General features: G+C 41.3%; 1 protein-coding gene across 2 annotated transcripts; it reads right to left on the minus strand.

Annotated features, from left to right (window-relative positions):
- Positions 1-3,146: 3,146 nt before the first annotated feature.
- On the minus strand, positions 3,147-21,825 carry LOC120297684 (25-hydroxyvitamin D-1 alpha hydroxylase, mitochondrial). 2 transcript variants are annotated; one of them, XM_039320601.1, is made up of 9 exons: positions 21,344-21,825; positions 16,490-16,680; positions 13,761-13,957; positions 12,567-12,767; positions 8,174-8,337; positions 6,945-7,111; positions 6,113-6,194; positions 5,217-5,414; positions 3,147-4,596 (listed from the first exon to the last, which is right to left on the minus strand). In XM_039320601.1, exons 1-9 carry the CDS (start codon positions 21,545-21,547, stop codon positions 4,483-4,485), a joined length of 1,518 nt encoding a protein of 505 aa, XP_039176535.1. In that variant the 5' UTR covers positions 21,548-21,825; the 3' UTR covers positions 3,147-4,482. The 2 variants fall into 2 exon arrangements, with proteins under 2 accessions (XP_039176535.1, XP_039176534.1); XM_039320600.1 differs by having other exon boundaries at positions 3,147-5,414.
- Positions 21,826-22,473: the final 648 nt, after the last annotated feature.

A 22,473-nucleotide genomic window follows, 5' to 3' on the forward strand; every position in this document is an offset into this window, starting at 1 on the left:
CGAGGACTACCCAACCGGTCGTAAGTCGAGGGCTACCCAACCGGTCATAAGTCAAGGACTTTCCCTGCCTGGGAGCGCCGCACATGCATGGTGCCGCCCCCCTGTGCCGGCCGAGGCGTAGCTGGCAAGCGGCAGAGACGGCACAGGCCGACCACTGGCTGGGCCACTAGCTGGTCCAGCCCAAGGGAGGTAAGGCACCCGCCAGGCCCCACGCGCGCCAGCAACCCTCCCTGTGCCCGCCAGCTTCCCACCTCCCACTCCTGGCCCTCTTTTACTTACATTTTTAGTAGTTGCTCAGCAGGGAGGGGTGGAAGCTTCCAGACAGCTCGCCTTCGCAGCAGAGAACTTGCAGCACCGTTTGCAGACTGGGGCTTTTGGCGGGCTCAGCAGGGCAGAGACAGCCTGGACAATTCCTATTGGCTTTTGAAAGCCAATAGAATTAGACTCTATTCAAGAGCCTTGTTTGGCGACCCCCATGAAATGGTCATTCGACCCCAAATGGGGTCCCGACCCACAGGTTGAGAACCACTGCTCTACACCAAAATGGCTCCATGACACCAAATTGATCCCATAGCTCCATTCTTAAAATCACATAGATATTCTTGCAAAGTAATGGTTCTATCCCAGTATTTTTTTCCATAAGAGAATAGAAAAGGGTAGATCATGGGTTCTGAAGAGAGAAATTGATGCTTGCTATCTAATGGGTCCAGCTTCTACAAGGTTAGTGACTATGTGAGAGTGTCCAAAACATGCTTTCAAAATGCCAGCTGAACTCACAAGTCCTTAGAGTTGCCCAATTCTTAACTGAAGGTTTATATGCCACTTTTCTTTCATTCTCAACTGGTTTGGTTTACCCAGACTTAGAAGCTGTCAAAGCAAGAATATACAGTATTTGCAGCATTGATGTCAATGCTGCAAATACTGTATATTCTTGCTTTGACAGAAGCCTTGTCTTAAGAAGTCAGTCAATCTATTGAAATTGGTCCTTTCACACAGAATTGAACTGTACATACAACTTTAATTTGTTCTCTTCGTCAAATCTATACAGGAAAACAGGCAAATTATTTAAAATATATATGCCAAATTCAATTCTATTTAAATATTATAAAATTATATATTTCATATTAACCAGAATGGCCATTTTCATAATTGTGAGCCTTTTTTAATCAGACTTTTCTCCTGCCTTGATTTATGTGCCAACACTTAGGTGATGTATTTTATCTCTGACTTCATTGTAAAGAATCTATATGCAGAATTGCTATTACAGCTTTTCTTTCAGTAGGAAAGTCCTACAATCCCTCCCCTGTGTTCTTGTGAGGAATGGTAGGATATTTTGTTCCTAATAGGCTACTGGAATGGGACCCAGCTGAAGGAATCTTTCTGAGATGAAGTTTGCAATTCTATTCTTTATAACTTTTGAAAGGCTTCACATCCAAAATCCTATGAAAAGATCTGGGAAGAAACTACCTCTGTGCTGGGTAGAAGATGAGAAGCAGAAGTGTGTGTTGCTGTACATTAGCTTCCAAAAGCAGCAGCTTATCATTCCTAACCTTCTATACTCCCAGTGTTCAGAAGCAATGAATTACTGCTCAAATTACCTTTCCAGGGTTCAAATATATGGGCTGCAAAACTATGAGCAAAGAAAAGTTCTTTCCATCTTTTTTGTTGTCGAAACTACAATGGCCTGAAAGGCCATAGAACTCCATGTAAAAATTCTGCTGGCTTCTTCCCATCTCCTTGGGGCCTTTAGCATTAGAGCAGCTTCAAACGTAGACATGGCCTTGGCAACTGTGGTTCCCAGTGAGAAGCCCACCCTTCAAGAAAGGAGACTTGAAGTAGGAGGCAGGTGACTCTCTCTTTCTCCCTCCGTCTGTCCCCAGGAATGAAAAAGGGGTAACACCGCACAGATAGCTTGTGACAGTTGGTTAAGGTTTACTGTAGAAATACATTTGGCTGTTGTCCCATGGATGTTCAGCTGATAGATGGAAAGGAATTGCTAGCAGGCAGAAGAGAGAGAGAGAGAGAGAGAGAGAGAGAGAGAGAGAGAGAGAGAGAGAGAGAGAGAGAGAGAGAGAGAGAGAGAGAGAGAGAGAGAGAGGGAGAGGGGGAGAGAGAGAGAAAAGAAAGATAAAATCCTACAATTTTCAAGGGCAGTAGAACATTTTATGCCCTGTTCCAGTGTCGCCTGAACCACCTGACTTTCTAGGTGATTTCCATCTGAAGACAGTAACTCGGGTGGTCTAATCCTCCCTTGGATACTCTCCATCAACCCTTCTGTAGAGTTAATGATCATGCTGGTTGCCATACCACTGAAGGTTCTCTGAAGACAATCTTCCCAATAAACTACTCCCTCCATTAATGAGTCTAGAAAGGGGAGTCTCAGAATGGTGGTGAGCAAGTTTCCCGCAAACAGGACTAAAGGCTGGACTGAGTGGCCATGTAGAAGGCTCCACTATATTATAGAGAAACTAATTTAAAACATCAGCTAAGACTTAGATGTGCCTTATAGTCCAGGAAAGTATCACCAACTTATGGGCACTGGGACTTGGCACCAATTGTTTTATCTACGTCTTCCAAGCGCCAGTGCTAAACACACCAATGTACATCAGTAAGGAATAAGGAAGATACCCTTGATGTTAACTAGGCAAAGGGCACTGAACAGGCTTTTAAGTCCAGACCCATGAGGTAATTTTCAGAAGCAGCTCAGGCAGATGCCTCCTACTTCACCGGAGTATAAGGAGGAGGAAGAGGTGGAGCACAATCAGACTTGCTAGATTCTGTTATTATAGTCAATAAAAGTAGTTTTAGCCCTCCAGTGGAGTTGATTGTCTGGTCTTTTTTTAAGACTGACATCATATGAGTATTAAAAAAAAAATCCTGTATTTTTTTTTGACAATGTCAGCGAACTTGCCCAAATATAGCTCTACCACAGATTTACAAATAGGTTTTGTATTATGATTGACTACTGCACGGTGCTCCCTAGAAGGGACAGAATGAATGATAAACAGCTATAATTGAAAATAGATCAGGAAAGTTTTTAGATTGAGTTGTATCATTTAAACCAGGGATGTCCAGCCTTGGCAACTTTAAGACCTGTGGACTTCAACTCCCAGAATTCCCCAGCCAGCATGGCTGGCTGAGGAATTCTGGGAGTTGAAGTCCATAAGTTTTAAAGTTGCCAATGTTGAACACCCTAATTTAAATGTTTTTAAAAGGGATGCTTATCGTTTCAAGCTTTATCTGATTTATAATCGGTTTATATAGCTTAGCTTCTCTCCAGAATAGTGGGTGTTACAATTTGAGGAGTGATGAGTGTTTTCTTTCGATGATCCTGAGTGTATATCATGTTATATCACCTTTGGGGAATCAGAATTACATAATTCTCTTAGTTGCAACTTTAAATATGTAGCGGGAGTAGATAACCACAGATTTGTCCCTCAACCCAATTTAGATTTATTGTGACCTTAAAGCACAGGCAGAGTCAGTATCATATTTTTTTTAAAAAAAAGTTCATTATTTAATTCAAAGATAAAAAATAAATATAGCACCAAATGGACGTGATCCATTGTAATTACAGAAATTGCTTCAGTACAACTGTTTCAAAATACAAAAAAACCTTACTTCATTTTTAAAGATAAAAGTTTTTTTTCTTTCTGACAGCTTCTGCTACCAACATTTCTCTATTCATAAATTACAAGCTAGAAAAATATAAATATGTTGAGAAATGCATTAAATATTAAAAATTAGCATGACAATAATAACAATAAGGCACCGAGATACATAATTGTTCCATTCCCAAAGTTCTAAATGTGATATATCCACTGTGTTTTCACAGCAATAGAGGAGTTCTGATTATGGCGTGGTGGCCTAGTGGTGAAGACATTCGCCTCCCACCCAGAAGGTTGAGAGTTCAATCCTAAGTAGCAGCAGATGTTTCTCTCCTAGGGCGTAAAGAAAAAAAACGCGAACTCCATATGGCATCAGGAAGGGCATCCAGCCAGTAAATGCTCAGCTCCATCAACTCTGCCCCGAATTAAGGGACTACAGGGTTGTAAAAGGGGAATTTTAGAGGAGTTCTGATTACAGCTACAAATCAGAAGAAAGTCTTTTCATTCAAAATCCTGAGTTAAGGAAACCACACTCTATTGCTTTTTAGCAATTTGTGTTATTGCTGTGGCTGAGATTTGAAATAGGGTTTGGCTGGTTTTTCATAGCCTAGATGGAGACTGGGAATCATTCTTAGTGTTGAAGTCATTTTGAAGTGTCCATGTCCCAGAACTGCAGAGGGGATTTCTCTGGAGCTAACCTTGCTCAGCAACATGGGTCTTCACCCTCTTTTGTTGTCCTTTCAAACCAATATCAAGAATTCAAACAGGTAGCTCCACTCGGGGCTACCGAATTTTATACAGTAAGGTTCTATAAGCACCAGTTGTGCATTAACAGGAAATCCAAGTCAATAGTTTTCCCTTGTTTTGTCTGGTTTCAACGACTGAGAAACTGCAAATTGATGTCCTTCTCTGGCACAAGCAAGGTCCGTGTCATGGGGTTTACAATTTGCCCCTCCTCTTCAGGTTTCACTTCAAAATGCATCAGGATCTGTTTTTTTTTAAAGGGAAAGAAAGGAACCTTTTAGCATTCTTTGAGAGCAGGCTAACTTTAACTCAGTGAGACAATTTTTAATTTTAACGTTGTCATCTCAATTTACAGTACGAAGTCTAACTATTGGAGGTGGGAGGAGAAATGCATTCAAACAGGGCAGCTATAACCTGACTGATCCAAAATCCTCATGCAACTATTCCATCTTTTTCTCTTAGTGATATTTTTGCAGAAAAAAAAGGGAATAATTAATGGGAAACATGGGAGATTTAAAAATGGAAGACAGCCACCCAGAATTCCTTTAATAGTAAGAGTTCCTTTAATAGTAAGATGAGTGGCATATAAATTTAATAAAGAGGGAGGGAAGGAAGGAAGGAAGGAGGGAGGGAGGGAGGGAAGGAAGGAAGGAAGAAAGAAAGAAAGAAAGAAAGAAAGAAAGAAAGAAAGAAAGAAAGAAAGAAAGAAAGAAAGAAAGAGAGATGACAATGTTTTGCCATTATGTCCTTCCCCCCACCTCCCCAAAATTCCAAGTTTTCAAGCATGCCAGTTGTAGAGCAAGAACCTATCTGGAAAATATCATTATCATCATCATCATCATCATCACCATCTGTAGACCGTACCCTAGCTAGTGCCAGATATACTTCAAGTTCCGCAATGCGTCGGCCAATGCAACTGCGTTTGCCAAAGCCAAAGGGAATGGAGGCATAGGGGTGGTGTGAAGCGTTCTTCTGCAGCCATCGCTCAGGCTGGAAGGAGTTGGGATCGAAGAAGTACTTTTCATCTCGAGAGGTAGCAAAATGGCAAAGGGTTATCAGGGTCTAAAGAAAAGAGGAAGAGGGGGAAAAAAGGAGCCTCATGAGAAAAGCAATTCAGAGACCCATGTTCAGAGTGTCTACGTGATTCATTGCTCTACATCCACTTCCTTGTCCTTCTTGAAGTGTTTTCTTAGTTCCCATTTCTTGACCCAAACCTTCAATGGTCCCTTGTCTTCATTTTGCCCTTAAGACAATATTTCCATTAAGGAATCCTTTCCTTGAGTTCCAGTGTAATAAAAATTCCTGTATGCTTATCCCAAAATATTTATACATTTCCAGAGACTTGGGGACCCAGAGTAACAGGTTTGTTTTAGATCTCCCTGGTGTCCTACAGTGAATAGTTGTATCTACTTTACTCTTTCTTCCCATTTATTGTATGTTATTAATTTTTTCCTCTTGGAAAGGACTTCATCACTTCTGTGCTCCTTACAACTTTGTTGCACATTAGACATGTAAGGAGAACACCAGCAGCACATCATGGGCAGCTGGTAACTACCATCCTAGATCAATCACATGTGGCTGAGATCACATTTTGTCTAGAGTATCAGTCTTGTTTTGAGTAGACTCATAGCTTAACTCAGCAGTTGCTTCTAATTGTTGTATCCAAATGAGACACGAATGGTTTGTGGCAAAATACTGCAGACTAATGGTTACTGTGCTTTTTTTCCATTTCCATTTGCATCATCTCTGCCCTTGCTCACCTTCTTAGGGATGATATAGTCTCCCACTTCGATATCCCTGTCTGAAACGACTCGTGCATTACCAGGAATCACTGGGTACAATCTGTAAAGAGCAAACAAAAGCACAAGTTATTTTAAAGAAATCACAGATTTCACTCTTTGCTCAGCTGCCGAGGAGTATCGATATTCAGAGCAAAGCATGTTGATAAAAATAAAGTTATCTAACTAGGAAGCTAAATTTGCATCCAGCCTCTGTGGGTTACCATGTGATTGGAGCCAATTTTTTGTGGTGGCTGATAACCCATTTTACCTAATGGGAATTTTTTTGACTGGAAGTAAATACCAGAAACCAGAAAAAAAAAACTCCAAAATTTGTGGTCATGTGATCTCAGGATTCTGCAAAAAGCCATAAAGGTGAGCCTTTTGACAAGTGTCCAAAAGGTGACACCCTGACCATGAGGAATATGTGTATTACGGCCTTCAAAATTGGCTCATAAGTAGTTTGTGGTGAGTCTATCGTAACTTTGAAGCAAACAGTGTAAGCCAAGCAACTACCTGTACTCAAATGGATTTTTACATGAACAAATAAGTTACGGATGATAAAACTTGGCATCTCTGAATGCCAAAGGCTGACAAGAATAGAAGGCTGATATTAAGAGAAGGTCTTAAAAATAACAAGTGACCTTGAACTGCTACCATTCAGCTTCTGCCCTGAAAAGCACCCTAGCTGGCTTCTGGGCAAGGAGAAACCTATCCATCTTTTCAGCTTTCCCTAGCAAGATCAACACAGGATGTTTCTGTGTTTCTACCTGCCGCATACCAGCTTCCCATCTGCTCCTGAAACAAGACTCACCTCAGGACCTCCTTCACCACCGCCTTCAGCAGAGGCATCTGAGCGACCTCAGCAGCTGTTGGAATGAGTCCGTCCTGCATCACGGTGGTGATTTCTTCATGGACAGCAGCTTGTATCTGAGGGTGACGGGACAACTCATACAAACTCCAGGACAAAGTGCTTGAGATCTACAGGGATACAGAGAGAAATGGATTCAGAACTAGTCTAAAGATATAGAGAATAGGCCCTCTGTCAGGCTGGAGGCATTGTTGAAAGTAGTCCGTACTGTTTTTTGAGCTAGCTGTCTAGAGCAGGGGTAGGCAACCTTGGCTCTTTTATAACTCGTGGACTTCAACTCCCAGAAGCTATGCTGACTCAGGAATTCTGGGAGTTGAAGTCCACGAGTCATAAAAGAGCCAAGGTTGCCTACCCCTGCTCTAGAGTATTCTTCTTTCGTACAGCCAAAGAACACAAACTAAGAATCATGGATGGAATCCATGTACCTCCATCAGATTATGCCAGGTAAAGAGCAGAGCAGCTAATACTATTAGCTGCATTAAACAAAGCTGCAAGGAGGCCATATGACCAGGAAAAATGTCCTCAGACAACGCTGGCTCCCTCAGCTAAGAAACAGATGAGCACCATCCCCTAGAGCAGGGGTTCTCAACCTTGGCAACTTTATGACTCGTGGACTTCAACTCCCAGAATTCCTGAGCCAGCATGTCTCAGCTTGGAAACCTCTCCCTTTCCCCTCAGCATGGCTGGCTCAGGAATTCTGGGAGTTGAAATCCACGAGTCATAAAAGAGCCAAGGTTGCCTATCCCTGTGCTAGACTATATCCCTCACTAACTGGAAATGATGGGAAATGCAATCTAACACTATTGGGAAGTTCCTGATTGGGGAAAGCTGTCCTTGCTCTAAGCAATGGACACAGGAAATAAATTTCAGGTTCAGGCACAATCCCATCACACCTACATCCTTGTCCTCCCCTACAGAACAGCTACTCAAGGGAAGGAATATGGTCCTCCTGACTATTCAAGATAAGGTTATCGGGGCCTGCAGAACAGTTAAGTCCACCATAAGAAGATGAGATTATCCCTCTAATCTGTTGCCCACAAAATCTATCAATGCTTTCCCCATCACACAAACTAGTTTCAGCTGAAAAATTGGATGTGGCTTCCGCAGCTAGAGAGAAATAATGCTTGCAAGTATAGAAAATGTTCTATTTTAGAGCATCCCCAAATACTTACTGTGTCCACACCAGCTAGCAGGAGCTCGGTCACATTTCCATAGATGGATTTCATGGAGAGTTTTTCTTGTGCCAAGTAATAAGTGAGGTATTTTCCTTCGACTTTCTCCCCCTGGTTGATTCTTTCTGAAACTTCAGCCATTCGCTTATCAATGTGTCCTTTGGCTAGAAAAGAAATGGGCAAAAGATCATTCCTTGTCTCTTTGTTGGAGCCATCCAACAACATATTCAACAACATTCACGACATATCAGTCAAGTCTGAATGTTTCTTGTTTCTTGTTTTAATATGATCTTAGGCAAACAGGAGAATATCATCTTGTACATAGACTATCCCTGGCTCTCGCTAACATGTTAGCAATAGGTATCTATTTGTTTTAAGTATTTACACACTACCCTTCAATCAAATACTCAAAATACTGCTATTTTAATTCTGCATTCAGGGAAATTCCTGAATAATGTGCAAGGAGAAAAAGACAATTGTAACAGAAAATGAAATGAGAAATAGCACATTTCTGGTCCTTATAAAGCCATGCTTTATAATAAATAATACTAACAATAACATTGATAATCACATAAGACTATCTATCTATCTATCTATCTATCTATCTATCTATCTATCTATCTATCTATCTATCTATCTAATCATCATCTATCTTCTATCTGTCATCTATCTATCATCATCATCTATCTTCTATCTATCTATCTATCTATCTATCTATCTATCTCATCTTATCTATCATAATCATCTATCTTCTATCTGTCATCTATCTATCTATGTATCTATGTATCTATGTATCTATCTATCTATCTATCTACCTACCTACCTACCTCTCTCTCTCTCTCTCTCTATCTATCTATCTATCTATCTATCTATCTATCTATCTATCTCATCTTATCTATCTATCATCATCTATCTTCTATCTGTCATTTATCTACCATATATCATCTATCTCCCCTTTATGGATTACTGCCTTGTCGTGGCGAAGGGGCTTGCGTAACTCAGTGAAGCTATAAGCTATGCCGTGCAGGGCCACCCAAGACGGACAGGTTATAGCAGAGAGTTCTGACAAAATGTGATCCACTGGAGAAGGAAATGGCAAACCACCCCAGTATCTTTGCCATGAAAACCCCATGGACAGTACTAAAAGGAAAAAAGATATGACGCTGGAAGATGAGCCCCTCAGGTCGGAAGGTGTCCAATATGCTACTGGGGAAGAGCAGAGGGCTAGTACTAGTAGCACCAGAAAGAATGAAGCGACTGGGCCAAAGCCGAAAGGACGCTCAGCTGTGGATATATCTGGTGGTGAAAGGAGAGTCCGATGCTGTAAAGATTTTTTCTCCATAGGAACCTGGAATGTAAGATCCATGAATCAAGGCAAGCTAGACGTAGTCAAAAAAGAGATGACAAGACTGAACATCGACATCTTAGGAATCAGCGAACTAAAATGGACAGGAATGGGTGAATTTAACTCAGATGACCATCAGGTATACTACTGTGGGCAAGAATCCCTCAGAAGAAATGGAGTAGCCTTCATAGTCAATAAAAGAATAGGAAAAGCAATACTGGGATACAATCCCCAAAATGACAGAATGATCTCAATTCGAATCCAAGGCAAACCATTCAATATCACAGTAGTCCAAATCTATGCCCCAACCACTGGTGCTGAAGAGGATGAAATTGACCGGTTCTATGAAGCCCTACAGCACCTTATAGAATTAACACCAAAAAATGATGTCCTTATCATCATGGGGGATTGGAATGCTAAGGTAGGAAGCCAAAAGATAACCGGAATAACAGGCAAGTTTGGCCTTGGAGTACAAAATGAAGCAGGGCACAGGCTAATAGAATTTTGTCAAGAGAATACGATGGTCATAACAAACACTCTTTTCCAACAACCCAAGAGACGGCTCTACACATGGACATCACCAGACGGTCAACATAGAAATCAGATTGACTATGTGCTCTGCAGCCAAAGATGGAGAAGCTCTATACAGTCAGTAAAAACAAGACCAGGAGCTGACTGTGGCTCAGATCATGAGCTTCTCGTTGCAAAATTTAGGCTTAAATTGAAAAAAGTAGGGAAAAGCACTAGGCCACTCAAGTATGAACTAAATCATATTCCTGATGAATATACAGTAGAGGTGACAAATAGATTTAAGGAACTGGATCTGATAGACAGAGTGCCTGAAGAACTATGGATGGAAGTTCGCAACATTGTACAAGAGGTAGCAACTAAAACCATCCCAAAGAAAAAGAAATGCAAGAAAGCAAAATGGCTGTCTGAGGAAGCTTTGCAAATAGCTGAGGAAAGAAGGGAAGCGAAAGGCAAAGGAGAAAGAGAAAGATACACCCAATTGTATGCAGAATTCCAGAGAGTAGCTAGAAGAGATAAGAATGCCTTCTTAAATGAACAGTGCAAAGAAATAGAAGAAAACAACAGAATAGGGAGGACCAGAGATCTCTTCAAGAAAATTGGAGATATGAAGGGAACGTTTCATGCAAAGATGGGCATGATAAAGGACCAAAATGGCAGAGACCTAACAGAGGCAGAAGAGATTAAGAAGAGATGGCAAAACTACACAGAAGAACTATACAAGAATGAGCTTAACATCCCAGATAACCACAATGAGATGGTCACTGACCTCGAACCAGACATCCTAGAATGTGAAGTGAAATGGGCCTTAGAAAATCTGAGCAACAACAAAGCTAGTGGAGGTGACAGTATTCCAGCTGAGCTATTCAAAATCTTAAAAGACGATGCAGTAAAAGTGCTACACTCAATTTGCCAGCAAATTTGGAAAACTCAACAGTGGCCACAGGATTGGAAAAGGTCAGTTTACATTCCAATTCCAAAGAAAGGCAATGCCAAAGAATGTTCAAACTATCGCACCATTGCACTCATTTCACATGCTAGTAAAGTTATGCTTAAAATCCTACAAGCTAGACTCCAGCAGTATGTGGATCGAGAACTACCAGAAGTACAGGCAGGATTTCGAAGAGGCAGAGGAACTAGAGATCAAATTGCCAACATACGCTGGATCATGGAGAAAGCTAGGGAGTTCCAGAAAAACATCTACTTCTGCTTCATTGACTATGCAAAAGCCTTTGATTGTGTGGATCACAACAAATTGTGGCAAGTTCTTAAAGAGATGGGAGTACCAGACCATCTCATTTGTCTCTTGAGAAACCTATATGCGGGTCAAGAAGCAACAGTGAGAACCGAACACGGAACCACTGATTGGTTCAAAATTGGAAAAGGAGTCCGGCAAGGCTGTATACTGTCGCCCTGCCTATTTAACTTATATGCAGAGCACATCATGAGAAAGGCAGGGCTAGATGAATCAAAAGTTGGAATTAAGATTGCCGGGAGAAATATCAACAACCTAAGATATGCAGATGATACCACTCTAATGGCAGAAAGTGAAGAGGAACTAAAGAGCCTCTTGATGCGGGTGAAGAAGGAGAGTGCAAAAGTTGGCTTGAAACTCAACATTAAGAAAACCAAAATCATGGCATCTGGCCCTCTCAGTTCCTGGCAAATAGATGGGGAAGAAATGGAGGTAGTGACAGATTTTATTTTTCTGGGCTCCAAGATCACCTCAGATGGGGACTGCAGCCAAGAAATTAAAAGACGCTTGCTCCTGGGGAGGAAAGCTATGGCAAATCTAGACAGCATACTAAAAAGCAGAGACATCACCCTGCCAACAAAAGTGCGTATAGTCCAGGCCATGGTTTTCCCAGTTGCAATGTATGGCTGTGAAAGTTGGACCATAAGAAAGGCTGAGCGCAAAAGAATTGAGGCCTTTGAACTATGGTGCTGGAGAAGACTCCTGCGAGTCCCTTGGACTGCAAGGCGTTCAAACCGGTCAGTCCTAGAAGAGATCAACCCCGACTGCTCTTTAGAAGGCCAGATCCTGAAGTTGAAACTCAAATACTTTGGCCACCTAATGAGAAGGAAGGACTCACTGGAGAAGGGCCTAATGCTGGGAAAGATTGAGGGCAATAGAAGAAGGGGACGACAGAGAATGAGATGGCTGGATGGAGTCACTGAAGCAGTAGGTGTGAATTTAAATGGATTCCAGAAGATGGTAGAGGACAGGAAGACCTGGAGGAACGTTGTCCATGGGGTCGCGATGGGTCGGACACGACTTCGCAATTAACAACAACAATCATCTATCTATTTATCTATATCATCTTATCTATCATCATCATCTATCTTTCTATCTATCATCTATCAATCATCTATCTATCTACCTATCTAATCGCTCATCTATATCTGTCTATCATCTATCTCTATTTATAACATTTATATAGCCACCCATCTTTCAGCTCCAAATCAAAGATTAGTTAAATATTATTTAAAGTAAAAAAGTTCAGTGGCAGCAACACTCACCAAACTCAAACATATAGTCCCAAGATTCACAGAACTTCTGCCATGGCTTAGGAAAAATTTGGTGCAAAAATTTGGGCATGGCCATCGTGAGCAGAGTCATGACAAACATGGTGTTGATGGAGCTAATGAACTTCTCTGTTTCTTCTGGAACTTTGGGTTCCAGGCAGCCAATGCGGGATTCAAAGAGGACCGAAGAAATACCTAAAAAAACCAAGCCAGGAAGGGAATTAAAAGAATGGACACTTCAATCATTACAGCAGAAACTTTCTACACCAAACTTCATCCCTTAGTAGCTGAATTTTGTTTTGGTTTTTTTAAACAAGCACTGGCAACATACTTTCAACTTTTTCTCTGCAACCATCAGGGTTTTTAAATTGTAGTTAAAGAATTAAATTTAAATATTGAAGTTAGAGGTTTTCACTTTGCAGAATTCAACAAAAGTTGCCGTTATTTTAATGCCTAAAGCCCTCTGATTAACAAGAAACTTGGAACATGAACATTTATTGAGGACTCATTAAGTGATGGTATAATTGTGCTAAAGAGAGTAGTAATGAAAGATGTATGGGGAGAAAAGTATAAATTAAATATTCTTACGTGTTTGTATCATCAACCCTATAAAAATAGTATGTAGGTAGTCCTCGACTTCTGGCCACAATTGGGACCAGAATTTCTGTTGTTAAGTAGGGTGGTTGTTAAGTAAGTCCTTCCTAATTTTATGACCATTTTTGCCACAGTTGTCAGTGCAGTTATTAAGTGACTCATGCGATTGTTAAGCAAACTTGACTTCTCCCATTGACTTTGCTTGTGAGAAGCTGGATGGCAAGATTGAAATTTTTATTTTATTTTATTTACTCATTAAAGCGATTTGTCATAGCAAAATGACTCTGGCAATCATGTGACCCAGGACACTGCAACCATTGTAAATACGCACCGGTTGCCAAGCACCAAAATTTTGATTTGTGGGATGCTGCGACGGTCGTAAGTGTGAGGACCAGTTGCAAATCACTTTTTTCAGTGCTATGACTAAGTTGAGGACTAATTGTAGCTTATCTCAGATAAATTCAGCCCGGCTCCATTGTACTACGTTATAACATCATGCTATGTTTCTCTATTTGTAAATGAAGTCGCCAGTGTAACTTTGATACAGATGAAGTTTGGTGGGGCGATTACAAAACAGGCATAGCGATAAGGTACCTTCTAATCCAAACTTGTAGAATTCATCAGCCACATTCTTGACAACGTGTCGCTCATGGAGATTTCTCTGGTGCTGCAGCCGGCAGATCAGATCACTGACCACCTCATTCAGGGTGCCCGTGTACGATTCCACCTCCTTGGGCTTCAGCATATGTTTTCCTAGGATGCTGCGAATTTGCTGCCACTCCTCACCTTCCCTGCAGGGTAGAAAACAGCCTCCGTTAGCCTGCTGGGCAGGAGGAAAGCTCTGGGAAGAGAAAACTTAGAAACCAGCAAGGACATTCTCCCATTTCCAAAGAGAGATATAAGTATCAGCTTGGCAGAGCTACACCTCCACCCTCGGAAAAGAGATTCCCCCCCCCCATTCAATTATGTCTGATTCTCAGAGATTGATTGCATAAGTCGCTCCTGGCAAGGTTTTTCAGTAGTGGTTTACCATTGCATCATTCATTGGGCGGAGAGAAAGTGACTGGACCAAGATCACTCAGTTGGCTGTGTGCCCCAGGCAAGATTAGAACTCAGCTTCCTGGTTTCTAGCCTGAGGCCTTAATCATTACACCACACTGGGATAGATAGTCCACTAATAATCTGTAAACAAACAGCCCAGAGCCCTTCCAAAAGGGCTGAGGGCTTATCTCTTTGTTACATTTCCTTTTCTTGTTACTCATATCCTGCACCGGTCCAGGCTGTGGAAGCCACCAGCCAGCAGATGGGACAACCCCTATGGAGGGAGCCTGAATCATCCCCACGGTTTAGTGAGGCCCTCAGAGCGATTTCTCACTTCCCAGTTTGTATGCTTGCAGAAGACTCAGCAAGATTCTGCTGTTCTCACGTAATGCAAACATGAGGGTCTCTCCTTCCCTCTGGTCCTCTACAGGCCAGCTCTAGGGAGCAGTCCTCCAAAGGAAGAAACACAAAATGAAGCAGACTAGCCATGAGGCTAGTCCTTATGATTCAAAGTTATCTCCATTCACGCACTCATACGGGTAGTCCTCGACTTACGGCCACAATTGAACCCAAGATTTCTGTTGTTGAGACATTTGCTAAGTGAATTTTGCCTCATCTTACAACCTTTCTTGCCCCAATTGTTAAGTGAACCACTGTGGTTGTTAAGTTAGTGGCACAGTTGTTAAGTGAATCTGGCTTTCCTATTGACTTCGCTTGTCAGAAAGTCGCAAAAGGGGAGCACATGATTCCCTGGGACACTGCAACCGTCATAAATATGAGGCCAAGTGTCTGAATTTTGCTCACATGACCTCAGGGAAGGCTATAACCATCGTAAGTGTGAAAAACAGTCACAAGTCACTTTTTTTCAAGGGCGTTGTAACTTTGAACGGTCACTAAATGAACTGTTGTAAGTTGAGGACTACCTGTAGTATGACAGAATCCTTGACCTGATGCTTTAAGGATTTTAGCCTACCCTTTCCAGAGCCAGAAGGCTGAGATGCCAGAAGAAAGAGAATAATTTCAGCTCGGCATTTAAAGTAAACAAGCTGTGACTAAAATTCGGTGGCTGGCAGCTTCAGCCAGTCTGGCCGATGGTCAGAAATGTTGTGTGCCGTAGCTTTGGAGGGTCCATCGGTTAGAGTGGCATATAGTGATATATAAAAGACAATAAATAAGGTGTGTCCCTCCCATTACGCAACCCAGCTGTGAAATCCTTCATGTAGGACGATCTGAGATCTTTGCTCCAGAGTTTCCATTACTGCCCAATTCTGCTGATTTTGTGTGAGAAATAGAGAGGGCAGGAAACATCTTATCCCGTGACATGAAAACATATCTTAAGACAGCAGAGGCTGTAGTCAATTGTGTAATTCACCACCACCACCTACACATGTTTTGTGAGTATGTGTAGGTAGTAGTGGTAAATTACACAATTGTCTACAGTCTCCGCTGCCTTAAGATGTGTTTTTGTGTCATGGGAACAGACAATACTGTTGATATCCACATTGCTCAGGAACAGAAATTTTTTTTCAGAATAATATGTTGCCTTCTGTGAGATAGCAGCCCTCCCCACCCAAAACCTAAGTGAACTGGCAGTCAGATCTTACTTGAGCACTGATTGAAAGACAACACACATTATTGGAATTGAGGGCAGAAGACTAGTTGACCTGGTTCAGGGCAACTACACACAACTCTATCCCCCACCCACTTCACTTGCTTTGGCTGCCCGAAGTAACTGGTTCACTTGACCTACTGGTGGGGCTGTCCTATCTTGGTCTTTCTAAGCTCCTGCAGCCTTCTCAACTTGCAAACTTTGGAGAGCCAACAGCTTTCCTGGTTTTTTGCTTCCTAGAGAGCAAGAAATTCTTCCCCTTTCAGACAAGATTTATATGTTGCGTGGATAAAGGTTGTATTATATGGGGCTTTGTATTATATTGGGCTTTGATTCTTATTTTCAAGTTTGATTGTTTATTTTCTAGTTCTGATAGTTAGCTGTCTCAAGAGCAGAAACTCCTATAAACCAAAGGATGAATGGCAACGGGCTTTTAAAATGGCTGCCTAAATGGCCATCAGAGCCCCCTCTTCATATGCATAAAACCTTCTTGAAAGTCTCCGGGAAGTCACTAGGGGGAGCTACTCCATAGCTAATCAATGCATGAAATTATTTGCTGGGTGGGAAATAATGAAAATGGAATAACCTCTGCAAGGACAGCCTTCAGGGGAACTCTCCTGCAACATGGACTCCTGCCAGCCTGCCTGGACAACAAAAGGCAGCAAATACTTACGCTGTAAGCAGCCCGTATGCATGGCCTCGGCACACTCGATAATCCTTCCAGGAGGAGAGGTCGGAGCGAATGGGATGCTTGCCTTCCTGTCTTAGCACCTGTTCAATCAGACTGGGATCTGCCACATGGACTGTGAGGATGGGCCCAAAACTAGCCTTCCAAACCGGGCCGTATTTAGCCTTGCCTTCAATCTAGGAGGAGAGCAGGAGAGAAGCTTGTGAGGAGGGATCCCATAATGATCCAATGGCTTTCCCACTCAGGGAAGAAGATCCAGTCAGGAAACATAATAACACTCCCCCCTCCCATCTCTTTTGTTTGATGAACCCCAAACTCTGCATAATTTCTGAAGGGATTACTAAATTAGGAAGTATCTAGAAGGGAAGTATCTCAAATCCAATCCATTCCAGGCAAAAATATACTGAACCCCTGGAAGATACACTTCATGTGTCAAGTTTCTCAACAGTTACATTTCCTTCCTGAAGGAAAATTGATTGTGGAATTTTTCTCCCTTACTGGTAACCTCCATGTCAAAAAGGATAAGCATCTGATGTCCAAAATGAATACCCAAATAAAGGTAGTCCTCGACTTAGAACAGTTCGTTTAGTGACCGTTCCAAGTTACAAAGGTGCTGAAAAAAGTGACCATTATGACCATTTTTCACACTTATGAGCGTTGCAGCATCCCTGTGTTCACATGCCTTATATTTGGATGCTTGACAATTGACTCACATTTATGACGGTTGCAGTGCCCCAGAGACATATGATTCCCTTTCGCGACTTTCTGAGAAGCAAAGTCAACGGGGAAGTCAGATTTCACTTAACCACCGTGTTACTAATTTAAGAGCTGCAGTGATTCACTTAATGAACGTGGCAAGAAAAGTCATAAAATGGGGCAAAACCCACTTAACAAATTTCTCACTTAGCAACATAATTTTTAGGCTCAATTGTGGCTGTAAGCTGAAGACTACTTGTACATCGGTACATCACAGTACCTCTGTAATGCAAGGATCTTCACATATGTGAAAAGGGATTAACTTGGATTTAATATCTAAAGAAGCACTAAAAAAAATGCCAGTGCAAAGACAGTAGCTTATTGGACAAGATGGGGCAATTTAAATCCTGAAGATTATGTGACAAAACTAAGTCAATGGGCTTTTTCTGCTGCAATAACTGGGACTGAAAAATAGGTTTAGTCTTCTTTGGATCGATTCCTTGTGATATAGACTCTTAAAAGTGGGACACAAAAGGATTTTTGGCCCTCTGAAAATGTGTAAGATTGTGCTTTTCATTTATTTGGTTAGTCTTCTGCAGATTCTTGAGTAGCTTTCATTATTTAGTCTGATTTTCTGTTAAGTTGCTACTCCTTATGGTTGTATGTCCCTTATGATAAAGTAGAAAAGTGAAAGAAATCTAAGTACAAACAAAACTTGAGTTCTTAAGTTAAGCATCAGCATTCTTCAATGGTTCATTTGCTTTTCCCTGTTTGGAAAGTACAATAGTATATCAACAATAATCTAATTGCAAAAAAGGATCGTGACAATGAATATATACAATTGTCCTTAGAGGATATACATGGAAAGAGAGAATATATATTTAGTCTCACATCATGAATACTTCCTACATTATCCAAAGACAGCAGTGGTGCATAAATCAAAACAGCCTCACCCATCTTAAAAGGTATGTGGGGGTCTTTTTACCTTTGTGAAAATCATTGACATTAGATTACCAGTACAGCATTCAACAAACTTAACACTGGAATGGTAGTCCAAAAGAGTCTTCTCTTCACCCCTCAGATTATTTTCAGAGATAATCAGGACAATGATATTATAGATGCCAGCAAGGGCATTTTATAAGACAGGTACTGAATATTTTTCTCTGCCTATCTAAAGATGTACTGCTAAACCTGCAAACCTATTTTGACAATATAGTGTAGTAGTTTGCACTACTATGTTTCAGTAATGTAACTCAATATCAGATTATCAGAGACCTTTGGTAGGAAGAATTGGATTGCAGTAGAAAATTATTCTATACAATAGGACCATTGTAAATTTAAATAGGGGCAATAAAAAAAGTTGCCAAGAAAACAACATTCAGAAAACACCAAGAACACTTCAATAAAAAAAAAGAAGTTTTGTGTCCATTGTGCTAAAGTTACAGGAAACACAAGGATTGATGAATGGCAGAGATTTTGGAAGTAAAATAAAACAGTCTCTTTTTTAGAGCATGCAGAAGGAAGTAATTTCCACAAATATAATAAAACACCGTCTTATTGAGACAACTACTGAACACACTCATTGAACATGTACTGTGTGTTAAAACAAGAACGGGCTAGGGCACTCTCATCTGTACTCACCTCACAGAACTATCAGTGATTTAAAAATTATACAGTGTGTTCCATGCGCACGTAAGTACAGTTTAATGCTATAGATGGCCATAAGGTCAAGATGGCTTTGCTCAGCTCAGTGGCTTAGGTTTTTCAACAAACGCTACTGTCTATGTAACCGAGCACGGTAGACCAGCAAGCCAGGAAAGAACGTGCTGAACTAACATTTACTGAAATAACCACTGCAACGTTTCCATACATGCAAGTGATGATCCTGACCCCAGAACTTCTGCGCCTTGTAGGATACCTATTCCAGTTTTATAAACACGGCATCATAAGCCAGGGGTTCCTCTTATGACATGGTTCAGGAATGTCTTATTGTTCATCTGGCCTAGCTCTTGCTGAATTGTCATTAAGTGCCCGTGATTCCTCTCCCACTGAAGCAACAGAGATTTTTAAGCAAAGCTTTAGAGAATTGCTCAGTATTGCTTATGAGAGTCCTAGGGGGTATATTTCACGCCACATCCTTAACTTGGAGATTCATTTTCACACTGCTTTAAGGACGCCAGGGGCCAATCGCTTCACCACATTCACACAAGGAGATTATTCAGATAATTGGAATTCTGGGCAGAAGCTTAAAAAAGAAATAATCAAGGCATCATCCATGAAGTTAAAAAAAAACAAACCCAAGAATTAAGGATTCAAAGGACAATTTGAGAAATCATGGATCAAGAGCCATACATTCAGAAGAAATTTGCTTATCCAGTGGTGCCATTTCTTCTGTTCTGGGGCACCCCTTTTCAGCGTGTCTCTTTTTGACACAGTAAGAGACCCACAGTAAGGACACCCCTGAATAAACAACTGGGGAGAAGGGAGCAGAATTTGTCATGCTGCATGTGACTTGTGTTCCCGAAAGGTGCTCTGTGCCTGCTGGCCACTGTCCCCTTCCAAAAAAGGAAGGAACCATAACTGAGAAAAAGAGCTCTTAGATGAGGTTTGGATGGTGCAACTACCTTGCTTCATTCACAGATATTTTACAGGAGAGTCAGACTTGGTTATTTCCCATCTGTAAACCTTTTTTTAAAAAAAAAAACCCCACACAAAACATTTCCTTACGCACATAGACATATCACAGCTTGCAAAGGAAAGCCTAGAATGCTGCACATCTTTCGATTGGTAATCCTAGAAAGCTTTTGATTATAAGTTATCTTGGATCGATAGAAAAGTGGGGAAGTGTCCATAGGATCGGGTTTTTTTAGACTATGCAGTTCATTGGTTTTACATAAGCCCTCACAAGAAAAAGGGTTTTCTTTTTTGATGGGGAGAAGCATTAAGGAAAAGACTCATTACAGTTTCAAGCCTTAAAGGAGAGAGAAGGGGGGGAGGGGGAGAGCGAGAGGAAGAGGGATAGAGAGATTATCATAGTGGGTGATGAGGGTGTAGGGATGATATTCTCCTGTCTGTCAGTCTCTATCTCTCTCATCTCATCTCTCTCTCTTTACCTACATCTATCTATCTATCTATCTATCTATCTATCTATCTATCTATCTATCTATCTATCTATCTATCTATCATCTGTCTGTCTGTCTGTCTGTTTATCTATCATCTGTCTGTCTGTCTGTCTATCTATCTATCGTCTGTCTGTCTATCTATCTATCATCTGTCTGTCTATCTATCTATCTATCATCTGTCTGTCTATCTATCTATCATCTGTCTGTCTGTCTGTCTATCTATCTATCATCTGTCTGTCTGTCTGTCTATCTATCTATCATCTGTCTGTCTATCTATCTATCATTGCCTGTCTGTCTGTCTGTCTATCGTCTGTCTGTCTATCTATCTATCTATCATCTGTCTGTCTATCTGTCTGTCTGTCTATCATCTGTCTGTCTGTCTGTCTATCTATCATCTGTCTGTCTGTCTATCTATCTATCATCGTCTGTCTGTCTATCTATCTATCTGTCTATCTATCTATCATCTGTCTGTCTGTCTGTCTATCTATCTATCTGTCATCTGTCTATCTATCTATCTGTCTATCTATCTATCATCTGTCTGTCTGTCTGTCTATCTATCTATCTATCTGTCTATCTATCATCTGTCTGTCTGTCTGTCTATCTATCTATCTATCATCTGTCTGTCTGTCTGTCTATCTATCTGTCTATCTATCTATCATCTGTCTGTCTGTCTATCTATCTATCTATCATCTGTCTGTCTGTCTGTCTATCTATCTATCTGTCTATCTATCTATCATCTGTCTGTCTATCTATCTATCTATCTATCTATCTATCTATCTATCTATCATCTGTCTGTCTATCTGTCTATCTATCTATCATCTGTCTGTCTATCTATCTATCTATCTATCTATCTATCTATCTATCTATCTATCTATCTATCTATCTATCTATCTATCTATCGTCGTCTGCCTGCCTGCCTGCCTGCCTGCCTGCCTGCCTATCTATCTATCTATCTATCTATCTATCTATCTATCTATCTATCTATCTATCTATCTATCTATCTTCTCAAGGCGGCTCTTACCTGAAGCTCATGCAGTCGGGACAGACCTCTTTTGCAGAAAAGGTCGGTGAAGAAGCCGAGAGCGCTGGGTCCCGGCATCTCCTCCAGAGTCTTGTGGGTTTTAATAACTTTCGATCGCGCCCCGAGGAGAGATTCCACCCACAGCTCAGGAAAGAGCTTCGCGAGCAAAGATGCCTTCGTGGCCAGCTTGAGCGTCTGAGACATCTTTGCGCGGGGAAGCCTGAAGCCGCGGAGAGCGTCGGAGAACTGTGTTGCAGCGGCATCTTGGCCCACCTGTATTTATCTCAGCGGAGCTCAGAGCCCGGCTAAGAGTAGGCTGTCGAGCAGGGCCCGCCCCCCCCGTCACCCGTCCAATCAGAGGCGAGCGCTAAAGGGCTTTCACCGTCTCGTGCGCTTTTGTAAGCAGCCAAGTATCCCGTCGAGACTTCGGTCGTATCTCTTCTCTTCTCTTCTCTTCTCTTCTCTTCTCTTCTCTTCTCTTCTCTTCCCATCCCATCCCATCCTTCTCTCTTCTTCTTCTTCTTCTTCTTCTTCTTCTTCTTCTTCTTCTTCTTCTTCTTCTTCTTCTTCTTCTTCTTCTTCTTCTTCTTCTTCTTCTTCTTCTTCTTCTTCTTCGTCTTCTTCTTCTTCTTCTTCTTCTTCTTCTTCTTCTTCTTCTTCTTCTTCTTCTTCTTCTTCTTCTTCTTCTTCTTCTTCTTCTTCTTCTTCTCTTCACTTATCCTATCCTATCCTCTGCTTCTTTTCTCTTCTCTTTTCTCCTATCCTATCCTTCTATCCTCTTCTTCTCTTCTCTTTCCTATCCTACTCTCCTCCTCTCCTCTCCGTCCCTTCTTTTCTCTTCTCTTCTCACCTTCTCTTCTATCCTCCTCTCCCCCTCTCCTATCCTCCTCTCTCTTCTTCTCTTCTCCTCTCCTCCTCTCCTATCTCCTCTCCTCTTCCTTTCTTTTCCCTTCTCCCTTCTCTTCCCCTCCCCCTCTACTTCCCTCTTTGCTCCAAAATCTTTAAATCTTAGGAAAATTTAAAATCTTAAGTGCTTAGTAAAGAAAAACAGTGATCAGTGATGGTAATGAGCTATATTCATTATATAATCATAATCAAGTCTTTTTTTTTTTTAATCCCTCTGATATTTA

Source organism: Crotalus tigris, unplaced genomic scaffold (genome assembly GCF_016545835.1).
Source record: "Crotalus tigris isolate CLP2741 ecotype Arizona unplaced genomic scaffold, ASM1654583v1 scf7180000023661.158680, whole genome shotgun sequence".
Lineage (NCBI taxonomy): Eukaryota > Metazoa > Chordata > Lepidosauria > Squamata > Viperidae > Crotalus > Crotalus tigris.

Coding starts and splice junctions, on each gene's coding strand:
- LOC120297684 (XM_039320600.1), bottom strand. CDS start 21,547: ATGTCTCAGACGCTCAAGCTGGCCACGAAGGCATCTTTGCTCGCGAAG. Junction 12,768..13,760: donor CTACAAGTTTGGATTAGAAG/GTACCTTATCGC, acceptor TGGTTTTTTTAG/GTATTTCTTCGGTCCTCTTT. Junction 7,112..8,173: donor TGCTAGCTGGTGTGGACACA/GTAAGTATTTGG, acceptor GTATCCCTGTAG/ATCTCAAGCACTTTGTCCTG.